At 36.5% G+C, this 22,119-nt stretch overlaps 1 protein-coding gene across 1 annotated transcript in view; it reads left to right on the plus strand.

Annotated features, from left to right (window-relative positions):
- The window catches only part of LOC144452060 (uncharacterized), a 152,237-nt gene that overhangs the window by 46,465 nt on the left and 83,653 nt on the right, over nt 1–22,119 (plus strand). The window contains exons 4-13 of the mRNA XM_078143071.1: nt 1,608–1,706; nt 8,768–8,866; nt 10,541–10,639; nt 16,431–16,616; nt 17,312–17,410; nt 17,779–17,877; nt 19,366–19,563; nt 20,370–20,567; nt 20,985–21,083; nt 21,501–21,797. Coding sequence (XP_077999197.1) covers nt 1,608–1,706; nt 8,768–8,866; nt 10,541–10,639; nt 16,431–16,616; nt 17,312–17,410; nt 17,779–17,877; nt 19,366–19,563; nt 20,370–20,567; nt 20,985–21,083; nt 21,501–21,797 — 1,473 coding nt within the window. The remainder of the gene's footprint in view (nt 1–1,607; nt 1,707–8,767; nt 8,867–10,540; nt 10,640–16,430; nt 16,617–17,311; nt 17,411–17,778; nt 17,878–19,365; nt 19,564–20,369; nt 20,568–20,984; nt 21,084–21,500; nt 21,798–22,119) is intronic.

A 22,119-nucleotide genomic window follows, 5' to 3' on the forward strand; every position in this document is an offset into this window, starting at 1 on the left:
TATTGTCGTGATGAATCAGGCAAAGTGTATTTTAATTTAGATTTTTAAAAAAAATTATTATACTTAAATTTTTTTTTTTTAAATTAAAAAAATTATCTGGCCCTATCGAGTTCTTGCTGCGTGACTCAATGTTACTATTTTTTTTTAAGAGCAATATCTCATATGACTTGAAATTTTGCCAAAAAACGTGAGAATTACACAAAAATAGAGAAATGTCATGACCCCCCTCCCCTTCCAATTTAAAAAAAAATAAAGTAGAGGAGAAAAGTTTAAAGATATGACCCAACCTATTTCTCTAACGGTATGCAATTGGTATGTCACCATTTATTTTTCTTGGCCTTAACCATGCCCAGTATATCTTATCTTGTGTTGTAGGGTTAAATAGCCAAGATACAATATACAGCACTATTTGACTTCACATTGTCGTTCACCAAATTGGGTAAAGTGACATTGGCAGCCAAATAGCATACATTTGTATCACTGATTCTGTAGGCTAAGGGTTAAATAAGTTATTGCTGTTTGAGTATAACCTCACCACTCTGAATTGTCAGACTTACTGCGTAGATAAAGAAAGTGAAATGTAGACTCAGCTAGGCACGTTTATGACCTGGAGACAAACCGTACGTACATCAAGTGTCATAGTGAGATAGCACTATATGTTATCATTCTATGTCTGGTCTGTTTGCGTACGATAATGGACTATGACAGAACCCCATGCTGCATGACTGCAAGTGTGGCGTATCGAGGTATTCGCATGAGTGCAACTGTACTTTCATGAGTGCAGCAAGTAAAAAGTGCTGCAGAAAACATTGCAAGCACGGGTGCTAATACCCTTGAGTACCCCATACCATTACTCGCGCGTAATGGGATTCTTTTATTAATATATGTCGGAGAAAGCACATTTCAGTAAAAATCACATTCTGAGATCCTACGATTTCCTGTACAATGCTCATTTGCATATCATTTGCATACAGGTATGCAATCATGTTTTCATTATTGTACTGTACAGTGCAAATATCACTAGTATGGGTTGTATCAATGCAAGTAATCACTAGTACATTAGTAGTAAGTGGCAGATACCTCATTGTACGATTACTATTATCTGTGTAATAGTCTGTAACTGTTCATAAACCAGCTATCCTTGGTTAGACCTTGGTGAGAAGTAAGTTAAAACTAGATTGGTGATTTTCTGGTTCCAATGGTATAGTTTCTTGTTGAGGTCTGTATAATCCGTATGTGTTACATCAAATCCCATATTTAAAAGTGTCTTCTCTAGAAATAATATAAGTTTGATAATTTTGCTGAAATTGCAGAAAATGGACTTTGAATGTCTCAGTTGAAAAATAAAAATGGAATGTTTATTTGCAGAAAACTTCAGTTTAATAGAAGAACTTTTGTGAAAAAACCCACTGAGGTGTGAAACTGGTCTGAAGTCAAAGATTTTGACTTCTGTACTCATTTATTGGAAATAGAAGATATTTGTTGAATTTTAGGACAAAACTGTATTTGTGAGATGTAAATCTAAAGAGAAAACTGTGTCCAATTTGCTTTGAGATATTATTATGAAACCTTGTCTAATCAACTTGTGATTTGAATCTGGCTTACAGAATGGATTGAATGCCCTACATCTGAGTTCAAAGGAAGGACACATCAATATTGTAGCAGAGTTGCTGAAGAGAGGTGCCAATGTTGATGCAGCCACTAAGGTGAGTTCATGTCAACATTCTCGAATTCACTGCCTTTGCCAAAGATAGCAAGTGGTAACTACTCGAGCTCTGCAACTTCATTTTATAAGCCTGAGGGTTCCCTACTAATGTTTTTGTTACGGGTGGTAAGTAGGTAAAATCTACCGGAGCTCTGCCATCATTTGATGAACCTGAGAGTTCCCTACTACTGAATTTGTTATGGGTGGTAAGAAGGAAAAATCTACTGGACTTCCTCAGTTATTTTACTAGGATTCCTTACAGGTGTTTCTGTTTGGTGATATGTGGGTAAAATGTACCTAAGTTCACCATTCCCCATATACATGTATACTTGTGTAGTGATCAAACAAATGATGACATATGTTTTCTCTTTCCACTTGTACTTCAGTGTACTTGACCTTTCTATGTATAATGGGTCTTCACAGTTTCACCAGAGGCCATTGTAAGGAATGTTTTCGATACACGTAGAGTTCAACATTTAAACAGACCATACTAGAACTGTATCCAGTGTAGCATGGAATCCCTAAGGTCAAAAATCTTACCATTGCATTACACACTAGAGCACTAATCCAATGTAGCCTAGAATTTGCAAGTTGAAATACTTCCCATGTCATGCGAGAACAACAGCTGAAGTCACTCAGAACCCTCACCCCCCAAGTTTAGCAAAACAAAAAAGGGACGAATTGCCATAAACTTTGAAACTTTACTGAATATTTTTTTAGTCATAAAAGGAGTGATTCACCCTACTTTTGACATAGACATGTAGACATTTGTTGACCTGACATGAACGACATACTCCCTCTTATAAGTTTAGTTGATCATAAAGTTGAAATATTAGGCCTTCTGTGCGTAGACACTTCATCCGATATACCAGATATTGCTTAGGATCTTTCCTTGGGGATTCATCATAGACAACATACTGGTATAGTGCCTACTCACATGATGCAGGAGTCACTTTGACATTTAAAACTTTGAAAGAAGAACTGTGGTAATCATATTCAGTTTATTATATATCGCAAAATTAGTATATTTCAGGAGAGGGTTGTCAGTGGCGAAGTGGTTAAACCACTTGCCTCTTACCACTGATGTTTGAACCTATTCAGGGTTTGATTAAATTGACTATACTGTAAGTAAGAACTAAAGAAGAGTGTCGTGTAATTTGACTCTACTGAACAGCACAGGTTTTCCCCGGGTACTCTGGTTTCCTCCTTCATTAACACTGAACCTTACTCCTGTTATTTGGCAATACCTGTTGGATGGTGAATAAATAAATAAATAAATAAATAAATAAATAAATAAATAAATTTCAGACTATGTTCTACAGGGAAATTGCAGTGCAAAGAATAGCATTAGGAAAATTCATGTATGTGAAAGAAAGTTGGAAAACACTTCATTAAATATTAAATCAAGTTAAAATTATTAGGCTGTAGAATCATCAGAAACATGTTCATAGAACTTGATATATTCATATGAAATATAATTTTTGCCAAAATGAATAATATTTATTATCATCATTGTAATATCCTGTGGCTTAAGTTATGATTGAAACTTATCAAAAGAAATAAATTTTAACACAAAGAGTAAAAAAATGGGAAAAATGTTATTTTGATTTTGATTCTTATCAGTTATGAAATTTTTATAGTTTGCATTCTACAACTTTGTTATCAAGAAATCAACACCCATGTCTTATATAACATGGAGCTGTCAAATCTTACAAAGAACTGTCAATGTAAGACGGTGGTTGGCCCCCAAACATATTGCCATGCCCTCATATTGGGCATAACTTAGATAGTTGTAAGTTGGGAATCCAAATAAATACCACCATGAACTGTCCTTTTATGATAGCCCTGTCATTTGACCCTAGGTTTTAAATACTCAATGTGGATTAGGAGATATAGAAAGTTGTAGGAATAACATGCGGTGTATAGTTGTAATGAGTAAATAAATACATAGTTACACCTTGGTGAGATAAGTGACAAACAAAATTGTTTTCTTACATGGCAGGATATTTTGTTGTTAGCTCTGGAATTTACAAGTAAATTGTCACACAAAAAAAATGGCAAAACACACACACACACACACACACACACACACACACACACACACACGCATGCACGCACCCACTGAACATGCACATCTGCACATACAGTATACACACACACACACATACATACATACATACATACATACATACATACATACATACATACATACATACACACAGACACAGACACAGACACACATGCACATAAACACGTGCACTCACACACACACACACACACAAATGCACACACATGCACACACGCACACACACACACACTAGTAATACATACTTCAGCACTGTGACAGAGCAAACAATAAATGGTGACTTTTTGTTAGATTTCCCCTATCTGTATTTAGTATACATTTCAGAATTTTATTTAATGTATTTCTATATAATAGTTGAACAATGAAAAGGATTAAAAGATTAGTCCTGTTAAACAGAAAGGAAGTGTTAGTTTAATCTTAAAGTGTTTACAGTTGAATAAAAGTAATCACATTTTCTTCTGGGAAAACCTGGAACACATTGTTTCCTTGTTATTTCATCAAAGTCTGCACTCTGTTTAAACTCAGGAAATGTTATAATGAATACTTTCCTTCTTCCCTGGTTTTATCACGTTAAATGATTTCCAGGCATCACGATGGTATAGTATACATTGAATGAAGTACTGTTATTTTACAATAGCAAGTAGAGTCAGATGTGAAAGAAGTCTTGTAGAAAGTAAAACTGCGTCTGTCTCCCATCATAGGACTATAATAGTCTAGGTGTTGAGAGCCACTATAAATAAGCTAGCAGTTACGGAGATTAAAAACACACACTTAGTTGTCTATATTGGCCAATCTACTACTGTGGAAACCAAACTTTCAGCTTACTAAGATAGTCACAAACTAAAACTATTGTTACAACAGTGGAAACCAAACTTTTGGCTTACTAAGATAGACACAAACTAAAACTATTGTTACAACAGTGGAAACCAAACTTTTGGCTTACTAACATATACACAAACTAAACCTATTGTTGTTAGATGTGGTAGACTACACAATTACAAGTGGGTGATAGCTGTGTATTTGTTGTGTAGATATGATCACCCTGTGATCAACATAGTGTAAATACTGTTTAAAATCCCCAAAAATGTACACTGCAAGATTATACAAGTCGTCAGAATAGCCTCCATACTGTGAGTATAATTAAACCAGTGTCTGTTTATTAATTCATATTAAGATGTCTAATGAAAGTTTTAGTTTGTGTTTATCTTAGTAAGCCAAAAGCTTGGTTTCCACTGTTGTATATGAATCATACGCATGTCACAGTCTGAAAATTCTACTTAGCGATCAAATCAGTTTCTGATTTATTGTGAAATGAATTACCAGAGGGACATTTTTATGGCAGTAAACTAATTCAGTTATCAGTGAATTGAAGTAATGGTTGTGTTTGGATAGGTTGAGTTATCAGGGTCATCTTTAGTTTTTCTGTACAACAAGATGTTATTTTAGAATGGAATCTACACTTGCTAGCAAATTGCTTCTTGAGTTCATGTATCAGTAAAATAAGCATGTTGAGAAACCCAAAAAATTGACCAATAAAAACAAGTCCTAAAAGTTGTACAATTGTATTAAAATGCAAAGTATAATGATTAAAATTAAAATGTCATTTACGAGGAACGTAATAAAAGACAGGTACATAAAAATAATAACAAATAAACAAAAGACATGTAAATTATAATAACAAACAGCAAACAAAAATGATCTTTTATATTTCGTAGTGGTAGAAAATATAATGCACACATAGTATAGTATTGTACATGTACAGGAATACTAATACTACTTTAGTTGAATGGAAACGTACAAGTTCATTCATTCATTCATTCATTCACTTATCCATTCATTCATCCATCCATTTATTTATTTATTTCATTCACTCACTCATTCATTTACTCTTTCTTCATTCATTCAGTCTTTCACTCACTCACTCACTCACTCACTCACTCACTCACTCACACTCACTCACTCACTCACTCACTCACTCACTCACTCACTCACTCACTCACTCACTCACTCATTCATTAACTCATTCATTCATTCATTCATTCACTATATAAAAAGAATTACTGCTGTAGGCTATGTTGTTAATAAATTGACTGTACTATAGAGTGACAGTAATAAGGGTGAGATGAATTCATAAACTGCAGTGTACATGTAGTTGATGATTAAGACTAATCTTGATGGATTCTACGTACTTGGAATTGATAAATTGCATTTCAAGTTCTCATTCAGTCAGGTTGGCCTTTTTAAGTGCAATTTTCTCTCAAATTGAAATACTATGTGGCTTAAATAACTCTTTTTATTTTCATCATAAATTACAAGACAAATGAGAATGTAAGTAGTAATATACTTGAAGTTGTAACCCAAATAATAAGGTGAAAAGAAGTTTAAAGAATAGCTGTGAGTTAATAACAGTGAATGATTTCTTGAATAGATTCTGTATAGTGTATGCATATTTGATGAATGCTCACCTTCTTTCATGGCCTACCTAGGTTGATCAACATTTGCAATACGAGATGGCAAAACAACTAAAATTGAAAAGGCTAGAGGGTATTGTTTAGTGGACGTGGGAAGTGTAGATGTAGTGTAGTAAGGATATAACACAGTGACAACACTGTTTAAAAGTTTTTCACTCCAGGGCAACCTTTTGTGTTCTGATTACACAAATTGGTTTTTAACAGAGTTGATGTTGGCAAGCCGGAGAAACTCTATCGTATAGTATGAACAGTTGTCAAATTAAATTTACCACTTTGCCCCAAGGTAGAAATACTATATTGGTGTATCTTGACAAATATTGAACAAGAAACAGAAGTACTTTAAAAGATTCTCCTGAAATGACCTGTTTGTGTGGCAATGAATTAAGCATGTGTTCTGTGTAATGTAGATTTGTCTCCAACGTTTCCTATTACAATCAAGCCCATGGCATACTTCCAGTTTGGTCAAAACAGTTGCTGCAATGTAAACTTGTGAACGTTTTTTTTGCTGATGACTTGTCGATGATATTGTAGAAAATGATTCAACCATGCTTACTTTTTAACCTGATGCCTTTTTTGTTTTGCAAAATTGAAAAATTTAATGGTAAAGATTAGAAGTGATCAGATTGAAAAAATAATATTGTTCTCGCTATGAAAATGAAAAAATAAAAAGGAAGCCTGGAAGCCTGGAATCTATACTGTCCTGTTCTACAGTATAGCATTACATTGATGAGAAGTCTCTGTTCACCTTTATAAATATGAAAAGAACATTGAACAGATCCTCGAAGATAAAAAAAAAAAAAAAAAAAAAATTAAAGTGAAAAAAATCCTACCAACCCACCCTAGTTTGAAATTTGGCATTAATGGAACCACACAATTTTGGCCTAAGCAGAGTATGCATTGACTCAAAACAAAATTAGTAAACGAAATAATTAAATGAATAAATCATTAAATGGGTATTAAAGTAAAATAAAATGAACTGAGAAAGTATGTAACCTAGATTTGTGGGTAAACTCGATCACTACCAGTGTGTCATTATAGAGTGAAATGAAAGGTCATGACCCTTGGTTTACCGCGAGAGTTGTAAGATGTCAAAAGGTCAGGAAACACATGTGTTACTATGTCTGTAAATCTCAGGTTTGATGTTTGGTTTAATTTAGCTGTACAGCTTGTACAGGAAATGTAGTCTGTATAAAAGTGATAATTTCGCACCTTATGGCAGCACATAGCCAAGATTTGACTATCTGGCTACACAAAGGAATTTGTCCAAAAGTGACATAGATACACAGAGAGGGTGTTTTGTAATTTGGGAATCATGTTAATGTGACATAGGGAAAACAGGTAGATTTTATTTACTTACCAAAAATCAAAGGTTGAGAACCCTGGTAAAATGACTTGGGAACTTTTACCTACCTACTACCCATAACAAAAACACTGGTAGGGAACCGTGGTAGGGAACCTGGTAAAATGACCAGGGAACTCTATAGATTTTTACCTACTTACCACCAAAAAATATGATGGTAGGTAGATGAAGAGAACTTGAAATTACAAGACGTTGACCCCTACCCAACCCCTTCCACACCCCCATCCCCCATATAATGATTAGTTGTCTAGGAACCACACTGTGTATTTGATGGTTCTACTTCTCCTCATTCTTCTCACTTGATTTTGAAACATTTACAGAAACACTGACACACAAGATCCTTAAAAATGTTTATCGGATTGGTTAAAACAGAATATCAATATCTCCACAGAGATTTGACGTATCAAAGTTTTATACCGACATGTAGGAGTTTGATAACTGTTACAGGAGTCTCTCTGGGATTTTGATTTATTTATACATGTATGTTTATACTCTCTTTGTACGAAATGAGTTGAAGGCAGGTATTTTCATATACAGCAAGAATCCGCTTCTTAAGTGTGCCCTTTTGAAATGTCAGAGTATTGGGGAATATCGATTGGGTCATCGTAGACCATCCTAGCCCCGAATGAGTACCTCTAGAGGAATTCTGTATAAATATACAACTTTTCTTGAATTGTTAAAGTAACTCTAAGTTTAGTACAAATGGAAATAGGTTGAACAAACACAAACGCATTGGATGAGGTACAGCTGTTCGGATATCATGGTTGATTTTTTTGAGAGATTCAACTTTCAAGATAGTGTTGTTTTCCAAAGTTGGAGAACTCTTGTCAACATGAAATTTGATAAAACTTGCATACATTTCTATATATTGTAGCATAATGTTGATGGGAATCCTGGTAAAGGAGGCATGAATTCTTGTAAAATTTGCTTGGATTTATAGACAGTGTACCATAATTTGGGTTGGGAATCCTGGTAATTTGGGTAGATATAACATACACCCCCCACCCCCCCATCTACATGTATTGCCTGACATGTACCTTTAGTGTAATGGCTCTATATGTCTAACATAAGCATTAACATTGGTGATGTGTAAATGAAATCATAGCTTATTAATATTATGTCTCTCTTTTGTTTTGATGTTACAGAAAGGAAATACAGCACTACACATTGCATCATTGGCAGGACAGAAAAATATTGTGAAAATCCTGGTGGAACATGGAGCAAATGTCAACGTACAGTCTCTTGTAAGTAGACTGAAGAACCAGAGATGGGTGGTGATATGGCTGGTGATGGTGGGGAGGGAGGGAAGGGGACGAAGATTGGGGTTGAAGATGGTTGGGAGGGAGGGTAGCATTGGAAATGAGGACTGGAAGCTGATGATGGTGGGAAGGGAAGGGAAGGGGATGAGGATTGGGGTTGAAGATGGTTTGGAGGGAGGGAGGGTAGAATTGGAAATGAGGACTGGAAGCTGATGATGGTGGGGAGGGAGGGTAGCCTTTGGGATGAGGTTTGGGAGTTGATGATGGTGGGGAGGGAAGGGAAGGGGATGAGGATTGGGGTTGAAGATGGTTTGGAGGGAGGGTAGCATTGTGGATGAGGGATGTGGCTGATGATGATGGTGAGGGAGGGCATGAAATTAGCAGTAGTCCAGGACACACAGAGTTCTAAAATATTGTATCTACCAAATTTATAGGGTGATAGTCTGTTAGACCTATGGAATCCATTGACAATTGCAGCTGAAACTGTCTACTTGGCTATATGATTTGACTGCCATGCATGGCAAATTCACTTTGAGCCTTGTTCCAAGGAATGGAGAGAGGGAAGGTATTAATAGTGTTAGGTACATGTAGGCAGTTGTAGATTTGTAATAGGGAAGTGAGTGATGATGAATTTCAAGAATATTGACCACAGATGAATAGAGCATCGAATTTCATAAGACAACTTCTACAAGATGAATATGAAGGTATGGATTGGATAACCAATCTCAGAATTTTACAAAAATATTGATTAAAAGTTTTAAAACTTTGACTAGAAATGAATAATAGCAAATTTTAAACTATGTACGAGAAGTGAAAAGAAGTACATAGAGGCTGATGTAAGGCTTCTATTTGTAGCCTGGAGAGATAATACCATTTAGCAAGTCTGAATAATTCAAGTAGGGTGTACTTTACTAGAGCCAGATAACAACAAATCTGTACAATTTATTGCTGTATTTTATGTTACTGAGACATTTTGTAATCGTTATCACTAAAGAATGTAGCTAGCTGTAGGCAAGAAATTGATGTTTGCACTACTACCCGACAGCAATGCTAGACATCTAAATGTCAAACTGTATTCTGAGTGAACAGTTTGTTTGTTTATCACAAAGTATAGAATTTTTCCCGCCAAAAATATGTGGGGAAAATTCTTGTTTTATTAGTCATTTTTTGGCACAAAAGTACTTTATTTTATACTTGTTTGATAGAAATGGAATGAAATGTAATGGAATTCATGTTATCAAACAAGAAATCACAAAGTATAGAATTTTTCCCGCCAAAAATATATGGCGAAAAATTCTTGTTTAGTAGTCGTTGTTTTGCCACAAAACTACTTTATTTTATACAAGTTTGATAGAAATGGAATGAAATGTGTAATGGAATTCATGTTATCAAACAAGAAGTCAAATAATTCACATTTCTATGGTGCAATATTTTATTTTCAGATGTTACGAGAATTACAAATGTCAATCCAGTCCAAATATTGCACTGTTCTAGTAGTACTTGTCATTCAGTATCTTCTCAAATGGCCGTCGTATAAATGAGCCTTCCTATAGGACTATTAGATACATGTGGCTCACAGAATTTATATCCAGTTTCAGATTCCCAGTGTATGATGAAAATTAATATGCCTTTTTTCCTTTTTTTCTGTTTGATCTACAGAATGGCTTCACCCCATTGTACATGGCAGCTCAAGAAAATCACGAATCTGTAGTCAGATTTTTGCTTGCCAATGGAGCCAATCAGAGTCTTGCCACTGAGGTACGTCATATTGATAATATATTCATAACTTCAAATTTCAGCTAAAATTTTGAAATTTTGGTCTTACAATCAACTATAAATCATGAGAATGACAACACAACATTGCCGTTGGGTTTTGTAGAGTCTAGAAATCTTTATTTTGGAGTTTGCATATCCATATATCCTATCATATAAATTATAATAACAGCCGCAGGTTTAGAAGCAGATCCAGGTAACTTCAACTGTCATAAAAAAAATGCATATCATTGCCAAGGGTTTCTCTTTGGTTTTGATAAAATCCAGAAAACATTTAAAATGAATTAAACTCCCCATCACTAAAACCACCCATATTAAGTTTAAAAATGTAATGTCAAGTGCAGGTATTTAATAAATGCAGAATCAAAATATTGACTTTTTAGTATTATGACGATAGAGAACTTGAAAGCCCACCATTTTGAATAATGCATTGTGGGAAGTATATCATTCCATTGATATGAACCAATCAGTGTTGTACATAATCTGTGATGTTATGCGTAACCAGAAATAATCTTACTCAGACCCTTGCAGTAAGGCTAGCCCAGTAAACTTGATTTGATTCAGTTCAATGACAGCCTTGAAAATTATGTTGTAACTAGGTCAAATATGAAATGTCAAATAGTTATAAATTTATCGTTGTCAGGTAATAATTTAGGATGAGCAAATTTCCTGTTGTCAGAAGAACATAGATTAATCAAAAATTGGTCAATTTAGGAAAATATTCAAGGTTGTCTGTGACTGAGTGGTGCCTGAATTTTATCACTTTTGTAGCACTAACAATATGGATTACAATATTGACATTACCCATCATTTTGTAGCTATCTAATCAAATATGGCTCACTCAACATACATTGTATTATTCCATCATATTTTTTTTTACTCATTAATGAGAAATATTTGTGACATAACTGGTCATTTCATTATTCATCGCATCGCTGTCTGCTGATAATGGACCACTTACATGTGGGATGTTCATAAATTCAGATCTTCAACATCTCAAACCAGGCCACTGAGGATACTTGCATATTCTTCAACATTTTAAACCAGGCCCCTTAGGATATTCATATTCTTCAACTATTCAAACCAGGCCACTTAGCATACCTATTCTTCAATTATTCAAACCAGGTCCCTTAGGATATTCATATTCTTTGACTTTTCCAACCAGTCCACTTAGCATATATATTCTTCAACTATTCAAACTTAGGCCCCTTAGGTTACCCCATATATATACCATTTAAATCTAGAATTACTCAGAAACTCTGTGAAAAGCTATCAGAAACCAACTATTTGTGTTCCACAGCTGTTTTGTGGCAAGTATGTCTCCCAGGATAATATGTATGTTATACCAAACTTGGAAGCAGTTCACCTAACCCTATTAACTTCAAGTGTTGTGCCTATTAAAACATAAACAAAGACCACTGTGGTTGACTAGGATTACTGCAAAGTACTACAATGTTTTCACTTTATAAAGATTTGTATCATGTAAAACTAAACACATTGATAGATCTAGATTACAAATCTACCAGAATTAGGAAATATTAGATGGTTGGTTATGCACAGTTCAGGCAAATGCTATTTTTGGCATGTTACGGAACAAACCTTTATTTTCTCTTCTCCCCCCCCCCCCCCCCCAACTATTTTCTTTGTCCAAATTTCTTCACAAATAACTAAAATTTAGTATGTTGAATCATTGTATTTAGGCCTACGATATGAGATGTGTTTTCCTTGATTGTAATTTTTGACACTGAGAAAATAACTTTGAAGGTCTGATGGTGGTAGATAAAACAAAGCAATAAACTCACACATACATACATACATACATAGACACATACATACATACATACATACATACATACATACATACATACACACACGCACGCACGCACGCACGCACGCACGCACGCATGCATGCATACATACATACATACATACACACACACACACACACACACACACACACACATACATACATACATACACATACATACATACATACATACATACATACATACATACATATATACAGACACATGCACACACACAAACAAACAAACAAACACAAGTACATATTCCCACCCCACACACAACCCAATGTCATACTTTAGTTCTTAATCTAGGTCACACAGAATAAAATCAGTTACAATCACATACTTGTAATTCAGTCAAGTATGCATACTATGTTTTTCATCCACATTCCTCTGTACAAAACCACATTTTTTCATCCTTATCTGATCCCCTCAGAGAATCAGAGTTCACAATACCCCATATCGTTACTGAATTATAATATCATCAATATTTATCAGTTTTCAAACAAAAACAAAAAACATTGCTCTAACAGAAATCAGCTGTTTCATTTGTAATTTTATAATGTACCTTTCACCAAAATAAAACCAGATTGAAATCTGTAGCTGCAAATTACCGTCCATTACTTTGACTTCAATTCATTGATTCAGAGATGTCAGTGGTCAGCGTGTTACACGTACAAATTTGATCTGAAATTGTTGGTAACGTTAAACCTTTGATAAACATACAACATGACCGTTTGCATGTTCTGTGTACACCCATGGGATTTATACAAACATACATCAACTAATAGTACAAACCATTTACTCTGCTTGGTCATGCTGCCACCATGCTTTACATACAAAAATATGACATTTGTAACTTTCTCTGTCTTTTATCTAATTCACAATATTACTTATTAGGTTGGTAAATTTCATGAAGTGATACATAATAATCATTTGATGTAGTATACCCCCTAAATTAGGAGTGTATTATGCATACTGCATATATGGACCCTCTAAGTATGTATGTATTATTACATACTGCATACATGGCCTCCTAAGTTTGACTGTATTATTGTTTTATATACTCATACACATGACTCCCCAGGTATGAATATATTATAAATTGTACACATAGCCACCCTACAAGGGTATGAATACACTATGGTCTAATGACATAGCCACCCCTACAAGGGTATGACTACCATGGTCTAATGACATAGCCACCCCTACAAAGGTATGAATACTATGGTCTAATGACATATCCCCCTACAAGGGTATGAGTACCATGGTCTAATGACATAGCCACCCCTACAAGGGTATGAGTACCAATCATGGTCAATGACATAGTCACCCCTATAAGGGTATGAGTACTATGGTCTAATGACATAGCCATCCCTACAAGGGTATGAGTACTATGGTCTAATGACATAGCCACCCCTACAAGGGTATGAGTACTATGGTCTAATGACATAGCCATCCCTACAAGGGTATGAGTACTATGGTCTAATGACATAGCCATCCCTACAAGGGTATGAGTACTATGGTCTAATGACATAGCCACCCCTACAAGGGTATGAGTACTATGGTCTAATGACATAGCCACCCCTACAAGGGTATGAGTACTATGGTCTAATGACATGGCCACCCCTACAAGGGTATGAGTACTATGGTCTAATGACATAGCCATCCCTACAAGGGTATGAGTACTATGGTCTAATGACATGGCCACCCCTACAAGGGTATGAGTACTATGGTCTAATGACATAGCCATCCCTACAAGGGTATGAGTACTATGGTCTAATGACATAGCCACCCCTACAAGGGTATGAGTACTATGGTCTAATGACATAGCCACCCCTACAAGGGTATGAGTACTATGGTCTAATGACATAGCCACCCCTACAAGGGTATGAGTACTATGGTCTAATGACATAGCCACCCCTACAAGGGTATGAGTACTATGGTCTAATGACATAGCCACCCCTACAAGGGTATGAGTACTATGGTCTAATGACATAGCCACCCCTACAAGGGTATGAGTACTATGGTCTAATGACATAGCCACCCCTACAAGGGTATGAGTACTATGGTCTAATGACATGGCCACCCCTACAAGGGTATGAGTACTATGGTCTAATGACATAGCCATCCCTACAAGGGTATGAGTACTATGGTCTAATGACATAGCCACCCCTACAAGGGTATGAGTACTATGGTCTAATGACATAGCCACCCCTACAAGGGTATGAGTACTATGGTCTAATGACATAGCCACCCCTACAAGGGTATGAGTACTATGGTCTAATGACATAGCCACCCCTACAAGGGTATGAGTACTATGGTCTAATGACATGGCCACCTACAAGGGTATGAGTACTATGGTCTAATGACATAGCCACCCCTACAAGGGTATGAGTACTATGGTCTAATGACATAGCCACCCCTACAAGGGTATGAGTACCATGGTCTAATGACATAGCCACCCCTACAAGGGTATGAGTACTATGGTCTAATGACATAGCCACCCCTACAAGGGTATGAGTACCATGGTCTAATGACATAGCCACCCCTACAAGGGTATGAGTACTATGGTCTAATGACATGGCCACCCCTACAAGGGTATGAGTACTATGGTCTAATGACATGGCCACCCCTACAAGGGTATGAGTACTATGGTCTAATGACATAGCCACCCCTACAAGGATATGAGTACTATGGTCTAATGACATAGCCACCCCTACAAGGATATGAGTACTATGGTCTAATGACATAGCCACCCCTACAAGGATATGAGTACTATGGTCTAATGACATAGCCACCCCTACAAGGGTATGAGTACTATGGTCTAATGACATAGCCACCCCTACAAGGATATGAGTACTATGGTCTAATGACATAGCCACCCCTACAAGGGTATGAGTACTATGGTCTAATGACATAGCCACCCCTACAAGGGTATGAGTACTATGGTCTAATGACATGGCCACCCCTACAAGGGTATGAGTTCTATGGTCTAATGACATAGCCACCCCTACAAGGGTATGAGTTCTATGGTCTAATGACATAGCCACCCCTACAAGGGTATGAGTACTATGGTCTAATGACAGTCACCCCTACAAGGGTATGAGTACTATGGTCTAATGACATGGCCACCCCTACAAGGGTATGAGTTCTATGGTCTAATGACATAGCCACCCCTACAAGGGTATGAGTTCTATGGTCTAATGACATAGCCACCCCTACAAGGGTATGAGTTCTATGGTCTAATGACAGTCACCCCTACAAGGGTATGAGTTCTATGGTCTAATGACATAGCCACCCCTACAAGGGTATGAGTTCTATGGTCTAATGACATAGCCACCCCTACAAGGGTATGAGTACTATGGTCTAATGACATAGCCACCCCTACAAGGGTATGAGTACTATGGTCTAATGACATGGCCATGCAATCCTTTTGAGATCAGGTTTCTAACTGTCTAATAATTGAACAATTTGTGTGTAATTAGAAGATTGTGTAATGGAACACTACATGTAGCTCATTAGTGGTGTATTTTCTGCTACTATTAAGTGGCCTATTTAGTTCACATGATAAAAAAGAAGGAAATCTCATAACATGTACACTATTTCCTGGCATTGTTGCTAAGTAGGCAGTGTTTTGTGCAAATTTTACTATCTATAATAAATAAATTTTATCTCTAACTTCTGGCCCCTTAAAAGTCTACTTCCGATTACAATTAAAATGTAGGTGTGAAATATGGTTATTTGACAGAGTTAGAGAAAAATAATTTGGTCCAGAACAAATCACAGTATAGCAATGTAAGCCACCAGTGTAATGCACTCATTTCCCTCAACTCCTCTTTCATCTAGACTCTAAGATTGCTTAAGATACATCATGGTGTTCAGCCTTATCAGGCTTCTAAACTGAATGTGGTATCTTATAGACTGTGTTTTATCAAGTAGTCAATATGTACTGATTTCTATCTCCATAGGATGGTTTCACACCACTAGCAGTAGCTCTGCAACAAGGACACGACAAAGTAGTAGCCTTACTGTTAGAAAATGACCGTGCTGGTAAAGTTCGACTTCCTGCACTTCACATTGCTGCACGTAAAGACGACACCAAGGCGGCTGCCTTGTTACTTCAAAATGACCACAATCCTGATGTCACATCTAAGGTAAGTGTCAATATATTTAGATATTACTCCCCAGTATTTTTGTACGTTCCAACAACGAAAATATGAGTAACCTAAGGGGCCTTGTCACTCTGACTCAAAAGACGTTTAGTGACAAAACCCCTTAGATCACCCGTATTTTCCAACTGAATGAATAAAGGTATTGAAGAATAACATGACTATACGTATGTTAGCATGATTTATGTGTAATCAGGGATTTTGAAAGTGTCGACTCGTATTTTGAGCACCGCATAACTAATTGCATAGATATGTGTTGTCATGACCAGGGTTTGAATTCCATATATTTTGTTTGAACATGTGCAACTTGGCTTGCATGAATTATACTTTGTACAGGATTGATTGCACATGACATTGAATGGACATGAGCACCCTGGTCAATGACACTTGGGTCATGACTGACTTGTACTGTCATATTAGCAGTGCTCAGTGGGATCCAATCAAGGGCTAACTGGCAGTGGTCAGTTATTTCACCTTGGAAGACTGGTAAATCAAGTCCTGACACCCCAGGAGACCTCTAGTTTGTGCCCTAATTCACGACCCTCAGGATTTATATGAACATTAGATCAAACCCTCTAACGTCTACCTGGGGGTTTTAAGTGTCCATGCAAATATGGTTTTGAAAATGCAAATTATTTGGCACAGAAATTCTAATGATGGATATCTCTTTGGTATTACAGAGTGGATTCACACCTTTACACATAGCTGCACATTACGGACACACTAATGTAGCCACACTGCTGTTACAGAGAGGAGCAGCAGCAGATTACTCTGCAAGGGTAAGTTTGAACTCATCTGGAGACTTGTAAGGTTTTGACCCATGTTTTCAGTGCCACAGAACCAATGACATATGTGGTCTTTGTCATGGTACAGAGCAAAAAGAAAATAAATCGTGTATTTGCTGTTCAATGGTGTATGACTTGGCCTATACACTGTATAATCACAAATCTATAAGATACAATTTAGAACTTTATTTGTAAAATCGAAATGAGTTGCGTTCTTTGTGAGATTGTTCATTGTATAAGACGACAATCAAATAGTAACACGTTTCTGAAACAACTCTGAAATCTGTTACTGTACATTTCATACATTGTGTTGATTTAAAGATCAACTTCCAACATTTATGGATGGTTTGATTTTCTTACAGAATGGAATCACCCCATTACACGTGTCAGCCAAATGGGGTAGAGTCAACATGGTGACTTTGTTATTGGATAGAGGAGCAAAGATTGATGGCAGAACCAGAGTAAGTACCTTGATAAACATTTTTTTGAACAGCGCCATCGATGACTGATATGCAGATTCTCTTGTTTTTACATTGCACGCTACTCAATTATGCGATATAAAAATTCACATCGCTGATATACTTTAGACCATTCTTTTTTAATTTTCTTTCATCTTTTTCTTTTTTCTTTTTTATCCTTTAGAACATTCTTTACAAATAAAAAAGATACACAAAGGAATGTTCTTTTAGAAGCCAAACTTAAATTTTGAAATGTCTTCTCCAGCACAACGAATAACTCTCAGATGTGAAATATATGGTCCCAATTTCACTATCAGTCAGTGACAAGCCCAGAAGCATATCAGATTGGATAGAATGTTAATCATCAACTTTATCAAAATTTGAAGTCGTGGATAGCGTCTATACTATCATAGCCAGTTTAAGAGTAGAACATAGATGTTGGTGCTGAGTCTGCTGTGACTGTAAATAGACACATTATTGTGTGAATTATTTAGTACAGGATGTATATGTGATGATAAAACTTTTGATGAAAGCTAACACCTGTTTGATGGGAACATTATGGTATTGTATTTTACAAGTGGATGTCATGTGTTATTCTCTGCCAAAGTATAAAAGTAACGTTGTCAGACAGGTGTCACCAACAAAAATACACATCTATTTCAATTAAACTCGCAAGGGGACATAATTATAGGTGTCATGGTGATTATAAAACTTTCATTATGTAACGAAATATGTACTGTATTGGAATTATTTGACGGACTTTGTATGTTAGTGTGCAAGGTACCCTGTGATGGCGCGCCCTCACACACCGGTCAACCCCTTTCAACAGAGTACAACAGTCAGATAGAGCAGGCCAGTGAGAGTGTAGGGACATGATGTATTTTACAGTCTATTTATACAAGTGTTTAGTCTAACATTCTAACAAAACAGATTTGCAAAGTAGAGGTAATATATTTTATTTAACTAATGTAAATAGTTTTATAAGAAAGTATGCATTCTATTGGATACTAGAATTGAGAAATGTGATAGTGTGTTTGTAATAACATTTAACACTAAGACCCTTCGCTATACAAAAGTATGCAATTGTTGCTGCTAGTTCAGGGTGGGGGGGGGGGGACCAAAAAAGTGTCACCATGAGGTCAGCTTTAACTGTGAAATTGTCATTATGTACCAGAACGAAAGTAGAGAGTTATTTTTATCTGATTTATACCTGGACTATGAAATGAAATTTTTATTTCATGAAATAGAATTTCCCACCTAGGTATATCATAAGATATAATTCCTGTGATTCCTAGTTTGATACTGTGACTTCCACTCTGTGCTAGACACATATTTCTAAAAGCGTGAATGAGAATTTGTACATATAAGTTTCCCTACATCTTGTTCTATTTTGACCCTCTAATATGAAGTAAAATGCTAGTAAAGGTACCAATAATTGATAGCTTGTCTTCTATGTTATTTCTAATAATAATATTTCTGTTTGTGTTCCAGGATGGACTGACCCCACTACACTGTGCAGCCAGAAGTGGCCATGACCAAGTTGTAGATCTCCTTTTGGAAAGAGGAGCCCCAATCCTGGCTAAGACTAAAAATGGACTAGCTCCCTTACACATGTCAGCCCAAGGTGACCACGTAGATAGCGCACGTCTCTTATTGTATCATAAAGCACCAGTAGATGACGTCACCGTGGTAAGTTACGTTAATATCTTGAATAGCAACAGTGAAATTTGAATGGTTGAGACATGATACACATCAAAGCGAAACTGGCACTTTCGGATGTAGTATTGAACTGTTTCAATAATTTAGATTTCAATGTTGATCAGTAACCAGTTACCTACACAGCAGTCTAGCTGCTAGACTCAAGGTCAAAACAGGTCTTATAGTGAGGGCTTGCACAACAGAGTCATTGTCATCCTTGGTTTTTGTGTGGCAATATTTTGAGTGCAGATCTTAATCTTAGAAGACTACCTCCACAGATCTTGCATCAATATCTTTAATATCCTGATATGATAAAGGCTGACACCCTATTTTTCGGGTGTGATAGATAAGCAATACTGGCGTACTAAGCCAATGTGTATAGATTACTTGCATCAGTGCACATGTACACTGTTGTAATTTGCAATGCCAAAAAAACCTTATTGCAATCTGTATTCAAATGTGTGTCAGGTAGGAGGGTTAGTTCACTCAAAATCATGTGAACACACTTATATTTTAAACAAAATTTGTTGCTTTGGATAAACAAACAAATCATACATAACAGACTCCCATGATGAGTGAATGCCAGTATGAGTACTTGGGGTGCTTACATGTGGTTGCAGTGGTTTCTACTCCATTTCACTTGCTTCTCTCTTGGAAATACATTCACAGAGAACATCGCAAGCTCAAAACCAACCGTACACCACACTGGCACTCAAATGTCATGTTAATTACTTGCTGTTGTAGCAAATCTATGTTGTTTGTTACTCATTAGTTGTTACTTTGTTGCTTTCTTACAGGACTATTTGACTGCACTTCACGTCTCTGCACATTGTGGCCATCACCGAGTAGCCAAATTACTATTGGATAGAAAGGCTAACCCTGATGCCCGTGCACTCAATGGATTCACACCCTTACATGTTGCATGTAAAAAGAACCGTACTAAAGTTATCGAACTGCTTCTCAAGTATGGAGCATCTATTCACACAATGACCGAGGTAAGTCTGGTAGATTGTAGAACATTATAGAGTATAGTAGACCCTCCGTAAGTTGCAGGTCCATAATTACTGAGTGTCATGAGTCAGCAATGTGCAGATTGTATATTCAGAATCTCATAGTGAAAACGAAATGGATGATGTCTGATTAAAACCGTTTATCGAACTGCGACACCTATTCATCAAGATGATTGAGAGGTACTGCAGATGTCACTAGTTAATCTCTCCTTTCTCATGGTTTTGTAACAAATGGTATTCTTTAGCAGCTGTTATGATAGATCATGTGAAACAGTGGCCAAAAGGGAGAGTACAGGGAGTAAATCTTGTTATTTGTAAACCATAAAAAAGAGAAAATAGAAGAAAATGGTAGCCAAAGTGATACCCTGATGTATTTCCATTTTTCTCTCTCACTTGATACAGTCTGGATTGACCCCACTGCATGTAGCAGCATTTATGGGACATGTAAATATTGTACTGTTGCTGTTACAACATGGTGCATCACCAGACACCGCTAATGTGGTGAGTAAATCAACTTACTAATTTATGGATGTATAGGTGAGTGGGATTGTTGGGGTTGTGTGGAGAAGGGAGGGGAGTAGCTAATGTTTGTTTTACACATTGCAACTTATCCACACATAACATGGTATAATATATTTGTCAGTGATTGTTCTTACCCAATATGATGAGAACGAAAGTGAGTGAGCAAGTGAGTGAGATTTTTGTACTAGTAATGTAAACTTTTATTCTCGATGGATCCTGTTATTTTTTATCTTTAATACAAAACAAACCCAGTTTCTCTCTTCGTATAACTTGTGTAAAGTCAATGGACAGCTGTGTGTGGGCTTATGTGAAAATTTGATATGCACTGAAAATAGAATCATTATCACTTCATTGCAATACTGTTCTCAATTTAGTGGATATTTCTCTCTATCATAGCGTGGTGAGACAGCCCTACATCTGGCAGCCAGAGCCAACCAGATTGACATCATTCGTATTCTCTTGCGTAATGGTGCAGCAGTCGACGCCAGAGCACGTGAGAACCAGACACCACTTCACATTGCGTCTCGTCTTGGAAACGTTGAAATCGTATTGTTGCTGTTACAACATGCAGCATCTCCAGACGCCCAGACTAAAGACATGTACACAGCCTTGCATATCGCTGCCAAGGAAGGACAAGAAGATGTAGCCTCAGTCTTACTTGAGCATGGTGCTTCTCTTTCTACCACTACCAAGGTATACTGAAAACCTAGATATTTTCACCACTAGAAATTGTTTTGCGTTTTTACAGTCTTCAACTAATTCTCTCAGTCTAAGTTTTACTAATTACCAGACTACTATGTTGTGTTCATGTAGCAGAAGGCATTTTAGTCACCAGACTGGTACATTGTGTTCATGTAGAAGAAGACATTTTAGTCACTACTTATTTTTGTGTTTTTGTCGTCCAGCGAAATAAGCGAGGACAAGTCTGTAGCGAAAATGTCCAGGTTTACAGTACTTCTCATATAGACCTATATAATAATAAATGGATAAACACTTAATTTTTCATTTTGACAAA

The sequence above is a fragment of the Glandiceps talaboti genome, chromosome 22 (assembly GCF_964340395.1).
Source record: "Glandiceps talaboti chromosome 22, keGlaTala1.1, whole genome shotgun sequence".
In the NCBI taxonomy this organism is placed as follows: Eukaryota; Metazoa; Hemichordata; class Enteropneusta; family Spengelidae; genus Glandiceps; species Glandiceps talaboti.